Here is an 11,454-nt window from a genome sequence, read left to right on the forward strand (position 1 = left end):
CGTAAGCACGGACTGACCCTGTGACCCAGCAGTACACTCAGAGGAATATGCCTAAGAGAGCTGCAAACAGCTTTTCACACAAAAACTTGGAAATGAACGTTTATTTCTGCACTATGCACAAGAGCCAAAGGGTGGAAACAACTCAAATGTCCATCAGCAGCAGACAACGGGCCAATAGAACGTGGTCTACCCACACGATGGAGTGCTATACAGCCATGAGAAAGGAACAAAACACTGGTGTGTCCCCATCAGGAAACCCCATGGATGAACCTTGACCATGTGCTGATCAGGAGAGGCCAGATGAAAAAGCTAAAACCGCAGGGTTCCGTTATGTGAAATATCCAGAACAGGCAGGTCCCAGAAGCAGAAACAGACAAAGTGGCCGCCCCAGCCTGGGGAGGGACGAATGGGCAGTGACTGTCAGTGGGCATGGGGGTTTTCCAGGAGGCGAAGAAACTTCTGGAATCAGGCAGTGGGGATAGGTGCACAGCTTTGTGAATATGCTAAAACCACTGTGGAGCGGTATACTTTCAAAGGGTGAGTTATATCTCTATTTTAAAGTTTTTAGGGGGGAAAAATGTCTAAAGATATTCTGGGGACAGGGAGAAGGACAATAATGAAATGAAAAGGTTGAGAACCCTTACCTAGAGCCTGCCCACAAGGAGCAGCAAACACACGTGCAGTATCAGGGATCTACAATCGCCTTCTTTTCCTTTTTTTCTCCAGAAAGTTCATGCACTCACAAGAGACAGAGACAGAGAGAGGAGGAGAGGGAAAAAGCCCCCTCTCCTCCATCTCACTAAGCCCATGGGGTCTGGCTCCCTTAACCGCCTAGCTCTGGCCAGGCCTAGATCTGTGAGGTCACTGAAGCCTTGTGCTAAGTCTGTTTCTGAATTCAGATGTTCTGGGATTTGGGAAAGGTCACGTGGTGCCCTCAAGCATCACAGTCCCAGCAAGGTTTGAGACGGCCCCACTTGACTGAAATTCAAACCTCCCCAAGGGAGCCAGCCTGCCTGGTGATGAAGGCAGCTGGATCCCCACGGCCAACCACATGGTTTGAGCCCGGTGCTCGGTGGTTGGAGAAACGAGCTGAGCGTGTGCGGGTGTGTGCCCAAAAGCCCAAAAGGCAGAGATGGAGAGGAAGGATGCAGGGTGGCCATTTTCCATGCGGGGTGATGTGCCCCCCACCACCAGGGAGCACGTGCACCCTCCAGCAAAAAACCCTCCCCAAGGAAACAGCTGTGCATGCATGCCGAGTGAGCCAAGTAAGGCCTCGCACCCCCACCGGCAGACGGCAGCCTCTGTGCCTGGGCCCTGCCCTGTGGCTAGTCCAGATAACCACGAGTCCTTGGTGTAAGACGCACCAGAGTTTGCAGACCTCATCCACAAAAGACGATGGAAAACAGAGTTTAAAAAATAGTCTCTTCTATATCGATTACATTGAAGATAGTATTTTCGATATACTGGGTTGGATGAAATAGGCCGCCACCACAGACCTCCCAGCCTCTCCCGCTGTGCGCCTGCCCACGTACCCGTGCGTGCTCGCAGCCAGCACTCTGCTTTATTTGATGCAGCAACCTGAAAACCTCGACGTGTGCACAAGGCCCAATGTCTACCCCTCCTGCATGCCCCCGAGGAAGTGTGCATCATTCAAGGTAGCCGTGCCCTCAAGTGAGTTCATTCCAAACTTATTTAAAACAAGGAATGGCCCCATAGCCCGGTGGTTCAAATCCCAGCCTCAGTAGCTTAAAAAACATACCAGGTGCATGCACATGCGTGCCCAAAACTCCAACAGGATGGAGACACAGAGGAGAAGGAATCGTGGCATGACTGTGCCCTCAGAGGGCACTTTCTTCCTCCCCCCAATCCCCTGTCTCTGGCAAGAACTCATGCCCTCAGGCAATTAAAAAATCCTTTATTTTTCAGGGCATTTGGGTTTCTGAGTTGCAGTCACAATTGCTAGATCAAAGATTTAGCCTGTGGGCCTGGAGAACCAGGGCGAGAAGAACAGAGTGGGTGCCTCTCCTGCCTGCAGCCAGGGGTCTCTGTGTCCAGGACCAGCCTGACCACTGGGCCCCCTCAGCATTAGCCTCCTGCAGCTGCCCCTCCCAGAGCCCTCTGCCCAAGTTGCCCAGGCTGCCTGGCCACTTCTCGGCAGTCCGTGGGCGGGGCGGGAGGGAGGGCGAGGAGGGGGGAGGAGGCGTGTGGCATGCCAGACCTGGTGAGAGCTCTGCGTGCTGAAGCGTGTGAGGTGTGACAGCCAGCTGAGCAGGCCAGCCATGTCCAGCCCAGGGCTGCTGCTCCTGCTCTTACTGCTGGCCCCACGGCCACTGCGGCCCTCCTTGCTGCCACGGCCGGACACTGCAGAGGGCAAGGCCACCCTGGCAGGCCTGATCCTGTCTGCGCTGGAGAGAGCCACCGTCTTCCTGGAGAAGAGGCTGCCCGAGATCAACCTGGACGGCGTGGTGGGCTTCCAGGTGCTGGAAGGTGGGTGAGCCCTTGGGCCCCTCAACGGGCCTCAGGAAAACCAGGTCTCAGCTTTGCCACCGGCTCTGCCCAGGGACCAGTGGCCTGTGGGGGTGCGGCAGCCAGCCTTCCTGGGTGTTTGGGCATTTTGGAAGTAGGGAGGACTGAAAGGTAAGGAGAGCCGTGAGCCGGCTTGGAAGTGACTGCTTGCTCTGGAGGAGGTGATCTTCGGCCCAGTCCCTCCCAGCTCCCATGGACTGGGGCAGAAAGGCAGCCTCTCAGTGGGCTTTTATGGGAGGGCCCCTCCCCTTGCATAAGGGCAGCTCCCCCAAAAACAAAGACCGTGGAGAGCATTCCAACCCCAGCTCCCTCCACTCCCAGCCAAAGCACCTGCCAGAAGTTTCTGAGAAAACAGCTGAGTGTTTGTTCAGCTTTGACAGACATAAGATCCCCAAGGGGGGGCTGGAGACAGGCCGAGGTGTGAGCGCACTCACACTCACACACCTGCACACACACGCACTCTCACACACATGCATGCGCACTCACACACACGCCTGCGCACACACATGCACTCACACATACGCACTCACACACGCCTGCACATATGCACACGCACACGCGCATGCACCCATGCACACTCACACACACCTGCGCACACACGTGCACTCACACGCACACACCTGCACACACGCGCTCTCACAACGTGTGCACACAGTCACACACGCCTGCACATACACACTCATACGCTCACACGTGCACACACTCACACGTGTGTGCACACACACCCGTGATGGCGCTGAGCCTCTCCCCGCAAGCCCTAACCAAAGTGACAAAGACCCAGATTGGTGTCAGCCTGGACGCGTGCCTGGCCCCAGCGTCCTGACCGCCCTCTCTTGGCTGGCACAGCCTCCTGCCCACCAGGGCTCTGGACCAGAGGCGGGGCTCTCGACAGTGCCACATGGCCCTGCTCCTCCAGGTGGCTTCACAGAGAGCCCACTCCCCTCCGGCAGGACTAGGACGAAGCAAGAGGTGCCCCAGTTTCCTTCATGTAGTCCCAGCCCATCTCATACTCCTCCAGAAATCGCCGTCCCCAAAACGCGGTGGCCGCCCCTTTGCTCTGCCCAGCCCGCTGTTGCTTTGACTGGGCCACTGCCGCCTCCCAGCAGCCATAGTCTGATGGTGCTTTGTGGTCAGGACTGGTGCTTCGGGGCCTTGACCCCACCGGTCCAAATCTCCCACTGAGGGTCCTCTCCTGGCTGCAGCCGATGTGCACGCAGCAGCTCGGACCTTCGAGTGGAAAGCTTGCTCGGCCTTAGGTGGTCAGAGCGGCAAGGTCTGTGGTGCAGGCTCCTTTCCTGCTGTCGTGGGTCCCCCACTGCCAGGATATGAGAGTAACTCACTGCGGTCAGTGCGGACGGCCTGCTGTGCCTTTGAGCAACGCCAGCACCGTGGACTTGCCCGCCCAGTGGCCCACCCGGTAGAACACGCCGTCTCCCCTCCAGTGCAGCTCACAGGCGTGCAGGAGGAGTGGGCCCGGGACCCCCTGCTGCAGCCGCTGGGCCTGCGCGCCGGGAGGCTGGCGGGGACGCTGGCGCTGCTGCTCCGCAGAGCCCTCTTCTACCTGAGGCTGAGCGACCCCAGGTACCTGAAAGGTAAGTGCACGGCAGAGGCCCCCTCCCAGGTGCAGCCCTGGGGGGTTCCCAGCATGGCTCCTCTGGGCATGAGGTGGCCAGGACTGCTGCACCAGCTGTGCCCAGCTACCCTGGGGCCTAGGCCAGCCTTGGCTTCAGGGGTGATGACGTCGGCTCCCCATGCAGAGGGGTGACAGGACTGACTACCACCCAAGCTGGGAGCTTCTTCCTAGGCCAGAGGCAAGGGCTCGGGCCTTGCAAGCACTTCTCGTGTGCCTCGTCGTGCTGAGAGCTGCCCGCACACCATCCTGAGCGCCCTGTAGAGGGCCCATGCTGTGAGCCTGGCCTGAGCTGTTCCCAGTGGGGTGGGGGACTGGGTCTCCCGGGCTCACAGCTCCTGTCAGACGTGCCGTGAGTGGGGAGACAAGCCCATGCCTCAGACCTTCCCAGATCAGGGGGCTTCTCTGTACTTGGGGCCTCTCCGGCCCTGGCCCCTAAGACCACCCCAGTGCATGCCACTCTGAGAGGCCGTTGAGGGGCATCTCCATCCTCCGATGTAATCCGCGGAGCCCACTGGCCCTCTTTGTATGTTCAAGCTCTCCAGGAGGGCCAGAGGCTGTAGTCTGAGCCAGTCACTGCTCCTGCCCTGCGGGGAAGAGTGTGGGGGTTAAGAAAAGGAGCGCCCTGGCTGCTTCCAGCCCAGTGCCCAGCCAGCAGGCGAGGGGTACAGCACCGAGCGGGCCCCTCGTGGGCAGGGGTGCTCACAGGGACACACAGTTCCTTGACCAGAGCCATGGGGGTGGGGAAGGGTGGGGGATTTCGGGGGCTCCAGCATCGTCCCACCTCTCCCTCTACCAGAGTTCCAGCCGGCCATCCAGCCAGGGCTCTGGAAGCTCCCCAAGACCTGGACCCGCACCAACGCCTCCCTGGTCTACCCCACCTTCGAGCCCGAGGACTCCTTCTCAGAGGAAAGCAGCGACTCCTGCCTGGCGCTCCTACTGGGGACTGGGTAGGCCCCGCCTCCCTGCTTGCCTGGAACCCCTGGCGCTGGCTCTGCCCGCCCTCTAGTCCCCTCTGAGCCCCCATAGCTGATGCAGAGGTTCCTGCCCCGAGCTGCAGGCTGCACCACTCCAGCTCTCTGCATCTGCCCTCACCTCCGCCCTGGCCCTCCACTCTCCCACGCAGGCTGGTCTCGCCACCAGAGTGGAACCTTTCAAAACCCAGATCCAAATACCCACTTGCCCCTGTCGAAGCCTCCTTTGCTTTCCATTGTTCAGCCCTCCCAGGCCCCCAGGCTCCTCCAACCTAGCCCCTGGGACTCTTCAGGCTCCTCAAGGCACCAGCTCCTCCCACTGCAAAGCCTCTGCCTCCCCCCACCCCCCACTCAGTAATCATGGGCTCTCAGGGTCAGCCCCCCACTGCAAAGCCTCTGCCTCCCCCCTCCCCCCACTCAGTAACCATGGGCTCTCAGGGTCAGCCCCAGTGGCCTAGAGCCATCCTGACCTGGGCACAGGGCAGCCCCCCGCACTCTCCCCACCTCTCCCAGCCACAGATGCACGTGCGTTTGTCCCATGGCCCAGTGTCCCAGCCGGGGCTGAGGTGGGGGAGGCAGGATGAGCCGGTTCCCTGCTGCTCATGGGCTGCAGTCACAACCTGGGGCAGCCCCAGGTGAAGGCCCTGCAAGGAGAACACGCATTCGGCGTGGGCCTCCTCACACCCAGCGGAGAGCCGCTCCAGCCAGCCTGCCGGCAGTTCATTATTCGGGGCAGTTAGGGAGTGGTGGGAAGTCCCAGCCCTGCTGACCTCCCTACCCAGAAAACTCCAGGCCATCACCCCACTAGTGAGGCAGCAAATCAAGACACAGGGCACCCGTATTTCATCTGGCAACCCCTGCATCCAGCAGGTGCCCAGAACCTGCCAGGGTTCTAACAACCAGGGAAGGGCGTCACCACCTGGAAAGACTCCGGGTGGGAAGGGGCTGCCCCTCGCCCCCCGGTCTGTTGGAAACACCCTAACAGCAGACCACTGCTCCCCAGGATGGACAGTGGCCAGCCCTGCGGGCTCTCGGACTTCTGCAGGACGCTCATGACCAAGCCCGGCTGCTCGGGCTACTGCCTGTCCCACCAGCTGCTCTTCTTCCTCTGGGCCAGGCTGGTGAGTGCCCCATGGGGAGGCCAGGAAAGGAGGGGGCGCCCCACACCATGGAAAGGAGAGACCTGCTGTCAGTTCCTGTCCCCCCCAGAGGTCCTCCACAGTCTGCTAAATGACAGAAAAGAACAGGTGTTGAATATCGAGGACAAGTTTCATATCAGCGTGCTCAGTTTCGCCTCATTTTTAAAAACAGAATGAACTTGGTGGGATTCAAAGATGTGAACCCCAAGGCTGCAGGAAGGGGAAGTTCCCAGCAAACCTGCACTGGCTTTCCCACTCAGGCGTCCTGGTGCACAGCGCCCTCCTGTGGCCAGCAGGCCTGGAGCTGAGGGGTGGATCTTCAGGATCAAGTGCAGGTCTGCTCTGGGGTCCTGGTAACTAAAGCCCGTGGGGGAAGAGCCCCTATCCCCACCACACCCCTGCCTCTACAGGCTTCAGTGCTCTTCCAAGCCCCCAAATAATGATAATAATGTTCAAATACACACACACATATGTACACACACGCACACGTATGTACACATACGAATATTTGAACAGAGAGAGATGCAGGGCTCATACTCACTGTTCAAAAGAGATTCTTCAGTGTCCAGAGATTCTCAATTGTTTTTAATCAATTGTCAGGGAGCACACACACTCGCAGAGAGACAGAAAGAGGCCCGCACACGTGATTTTTAAGTTACTTGGGCCAGGATTTGAACCTTGTCAGTCACACGGGGTCTAATTCCACCTAACTACTAGGCTACGGGACCAACTGCTTTTGTTTGACAGGGCTTTTCTGTTATTATGTTTTTTCTAAGCTGTAACAGACAAGTATTTTTATAAATGAAAGAGGAAGGGCAGGCAGGTGGCATGGTGATTAAGGTACTGGGCTCCCACATGGTCAACTGTGGTTCGAGTCCTGGACCTGGTGGCTTGCTCTCTCACTTTCCCTCTCTCTTGTTCTATCTCTCTCTGGTCAAATAAACTTTTAAAATGTAAAATAATAATGAAAGATAAATAATAATCATGAATAAAATAGTTATTTATTTAAATAGTTATTGAAATAAATAGTTATTAATAGGGAAGAAGAAGAAAGAGGAAACTTATTTTTTATTTGTGTCAATAGGTCGAAAGTTACTCTGACTTTCAATTGGCTTTCATTGCTACAGAAGTTTGTTTTTGTTTTTGTTTTTGTTTTAATTGCCAGAGGCACATGTGCTCTGGGCATGTCCAGAGAGAAAAGGTGCCCTCCCCTTGGGCCAGCCAGGTGGTGTAATGGTTAAAGCAGTTGGATCCCACATAGCTGATGGCACAGTTCAAGTCCCAGAGCTGGTGGCTTAAAAAAAAACATGCTGAGCACATGTGCACATGCCCAAAATTGCAAGTGGAGAGAAGGCACGACAGCATGGCCATCCTCCCTAGGGGTGCTTTCTCATTTTCTCTCTTTCTAGCAATACAAGTCCTACAGCAAAAAAACTAAAAACAACAAAACCAAAAAACAGTGGGCGTGGCTCCATCCTGCTCCATCTTGTTGGGATTTGGGGCACATCCCCTGGGGTCAGGTCAGGGGATGTCAGCCACGTGGGACCCACCTCCCTTAACCTCTAGGCTCCGGGCCGGCCCACCTCAGACGTCTCTGAAGCCTGTCCTCTGCTCCTGCTCGCCGCCCCGAGTAGGACGAAGTCTGGAGTAATCCAGACCAGAAGGCGGGGATGGCGACGCGTGGAGGCGGCGCGCCCCCTAGTGTCAGGAGTCATGTTGGACATGCCCAGCTGCTCGGTCCATCTGTGAGAGCCCCCCAGAGCCGGCCTTCAGGGCCTCGTCCTCTCCTGACTAGCAGAGCCAACTGGAGCCCATCTCTCTCTGAGCCCCAGTGAAGGAGCCCCACGCAGCCTGGCAGCCTGGGAGGAGAAAAGACCTGCCACCCGCCAGCCGGCTGAAGACCGCCTCAGACCTGCCAGTGTTTCCCCAAACCGTGTGCGTCTGGCGACTCCCTTCTGGTGTTTGTCCTCCAGATGGGATGCACGGAGGGACTTTTCCATCAGAGCCAGAGCTACATCGACCTTTACTGCGCCAACATGATGGACCTGAACCAGAGGGACGATGCCGTCGGATTTGTCTACCCCGCCCAGGACATCTTCATGGAAAACAGTGCGCTCCAGGCAGAGGGGTGGGGTGGCTGGGATCTGTGAGCTCAGGCACGTGTGTGCACACACCCAAATAAGGGCACCGGACTGAGCAAGTGCCATACCGCGTGCTCGGTCAGATTCGGACTTCAGGTAAACAGTGAATACAGGTTCGAGTGTAAGTATAGCCTACATACAGAAAGGGATACGCTACCCTAAAAACTGCACTCACTGTTCTCAAAACTCTGATGAAACTGGGCATCCTGTGTGAGCTTTCTGCCCAGAAGGCTGAGCCAGCGAGCGAGCTCTGGAAAGGCAGACTGACCAGCTGACTGGCAAACAGACCCTCGGAGCCTTAGAAAGGGGGCCGAAAGGGACCCGTAGGTGGCCGCTCCTTGGTGCAGGGGTCAGATCCTCCACTGACCCTGCCTTCTGAGCAGCCCTGACTGAGGCCCTGAGTGGGAGGGAGACACAGGCCTGGGAGCCCCTGATCACTAATGGGGAACCCCAGCTGCCTCCTTGTAGCCCCTGCTCTGAGTGGCCGCTCCTGGTGCCACCTCCCTCAGGACAGAGAGGCAGATGACATAGCAGGGCTCGGGAGGCAGGCTGAGGTGGCCTGGGTTGGGGGGCGGGCCTGCAGAGTGCCCTGTCTGTGCTTCCAGTCATGCTCTGTGGGATTGGTGGTTTCTCTGACTTCTACAAGCTCCGGTGGCTGGAGGCCATTCTGAACTGGCAGCTGCCCCAGGAAGGCTGCTTTGGAGGGCGTGGTGAGCTGTGCCCCCCTGGGCTGGGGTGGGGACTCAGGCCAGGGGGGTAAGGCCTGATGAGCTGTGTCCCACTGGGCCGGGAGGGATGGTGGCGGGGTGGTGGTGGTGGTGGTGAACTGTGTCCCCTGGGCTGGGAGGGGCGGGGCCCAGGCCAGGGGAGGAAAGGGTGCATTGGGGGCACTGAGTGGGACTGTATCATTCCTGTGCACATGCATGCACACGTGCACACACACACAGAGGTAGCAATGAACTCGGCACTTCGGAAACCAAAACTTCACACGATCCTGTTGGAAGGTGCTGGGCCCCGCACCTGCATTTGCGCATTGTTCATTCAAGGGGTCTCTACCGAGCACCTGCTTACATCCCAGACTGTCTAGGCTCAAGGGAAAAGCAGGGCCCCAAGGAAGGAGGCAGAGCCCCAGGGAAGGAGGCAGAGCCCCAGGGAAAGGGGTAGAACCACCCAAACAACCAATAGGTGAAAAAGCAGAAGTTCAGATAAGAGCTGGGAAGGAGGGGACCAGCAGTTAGCGTAATGGCTATGTCGCTGGACGCCCATGTAGTCGACCACAGTTCTAGTCCCGGACCCGGTGGCTTAAACTCACACCGCATTGGGCACGTGTGTGTGCGTGCCCAAGATCCAGAGAGGAGAATGTGGCGTGGCCATCCCCCTGGGGGGGATTTCTCGCTTTCTGTCTCTCTGTCTCTCTGGCGAGCACACACTCCCTATAGCAAAAATCTCTCTCAAAAAAAAATGAAATCAAATGGTCTGTTTTTATGAAGTCTATAAAATGGAGATTCTCAGTCCCTGGAGCTGTAGGGCATTTTTCACGAACGCCTCCAGTGGGCCTGATCTGGTTGTTGGGGAACCACGGTTTGAGAAGCCATCAGTAGTTGACAATTGTAGACCTTGTGGAGGGGTCTGCAGACACGTGAGGGCAGCATCGACTTGACAGGTAAACTGAGGCAGAGTGTGTAAAGCAAAGGGTTTGGCCCAGCCAAGGCGGAGGCTGCCGCCTGGGAGGACACAGGGTTGCCCGAGCACGCGCCCAGGTCTCGGTGGGCTTTACGAACACACGCGCCCAGGTCTTTAAAGGCAAAAATAGCAAGCAAGGTTTCTGGGGAGGAAGGGCTCGACCAGTTCGGGGATGTCACCTTAGCTACCAGGTGACATCAGTCTGCGGGACAGGCGGCCTCTGGGCAGGCAGATGTCTTCACAGGGCAGCCCGTGTCAGGCCGCGGTGGCCTTCGTGCAAGGCGTGGTCCTGGCACAGCCCCTTCCATAACGGACGGCTGTCATTATCCGGCGGGCTCCACGGGAAACTGCCCCGCAGGCTTCCAGCTCGGCTTGGTCAGGGTCAAACACAAGTTGACACAAATGGCTCCATTTTGATTTTGCCGACTTTGACAAACGCAACTTCTGGGGTGGGTGGGCTCAAGGCTTGCAAGCAGATCGGAGTTGTAGAGGGTGGGGAGGGTGAGGCTGAGCAGGAAGCACCTCCGGCTGCTCTGAGCAGCTCGCCTTCCTTCTCCTCCAGGTGCTGACGGTGCAGCTAAAGACGTTAGACACCAAGAGCATCTTTCGAGAAGAGTGAAGAGGCGAGAAAAACAATTTGCAGGTAAAGGAAACCTCATGGGATGGAGGCAGGTCACAGGTGGGGCTTCTCTGATCACCTCCTGTTGGGAAGTGGGGAGCTCCAAGGAGGTATGCCTCCAGTTACAGGAACTCAGAGAAGGGGGGTGGAGAAGGGAGAAGGCACCATCCCCTAATGGGGCGTGGTGACACCAGTCCCTCCACTTCATCCTGTTGGCCTTTTGGGCATGACACACAAGCACCTGGTGCGTATCTCAAGCCACGGGGCAGGGCTTGCAGCCGGCCATGCAGCCCCAGCTCCGGTAGCCAGCGTGCTGCGGCGCCAGCCCGGCTCTGTCGGAGGAAGCTATCTGGGAGCGAGGGGCTCCACCAGCGCTGCAGGGCCTTCAGCAGCACAGCCGCTGGTGGGGCGCCCGTCCAGCACAGGGGTCCCTGCAAGGTGGCTGGGTGATCTCGGAAAGCACTCAGGACGGGCCGGTGTGGGATGGAGGCCGACAGTGCCGCCACCCCGCACCCACAGGGGCTCTCTCTCCCCAGATGGCTGCTCCTCCCACAAAACAGCCATGGCAGTGGCAGCCCTGGGCGGCTTCCTCTATGTCCTGGCTGCGTACCCGGCCGCCACAGGAGAGCCACTCCCGCCTACCCCGTCTCCATCTCCGCCGGGCAGCTCCTGAGCTGCACACCTGCTGCCGAGGGATGGACAGACCCCTGGGAGGTGGGGGGGCCTGGGCCGCATGCTGAGG

At 58.2% G+C, this 11,454-nt stretch overlaps 1 protein-coding gene across 1 annotated transcript; it reads left to right on the forward strand.

Moving 5' to 3' along the window:
- Positions 1-2,199: 2,199 nt before the first annotated feature.
- On the forward strand, positions 2,200-11,448 carry CUNH16orf89 (chromosome unknown C16orf89 homolog). The gene is made up of 8 exons (XM_006140713.3): positions 2,200-2,487; positions 3,969-4,118; positions 4,956-5,106; positions 6,134-6,251; positions 8,243-8,378; positions 9,016-9,120; positions 10,656-10,736; positions 11,249-11,448. The coding sequence occupies exons 1-8, from the start codon at positions 2,280-2,282 to the stop codon at positions 11,383-11,385; spliced, it is 1,086 nt and encodes a 361-aa protein (XP_006140775.1). The 5' UTR covers positions 2,200-2,279; the 3' UTR covers positions 11,386-11,448.
- Positions 11,449-11,454: the final 6 nt, after the last annotated feature.

Source organism: Tupaia chinensis, unplaced genomic scaffold, assembly GCF_000334495.1.
Source record: "Tupaia chinensis unplaced genomic scaffold, TupChi_1.0 Scaffold000042_1, whole genome shotgun sequence".
In the NCBI taxonomy this organism is placed as follows: Eukaryota; Metazoa; Chordata; class Mammalia; order Scandentia; family Tupaiidae; genus Tupaia; species Tupaia belangeri.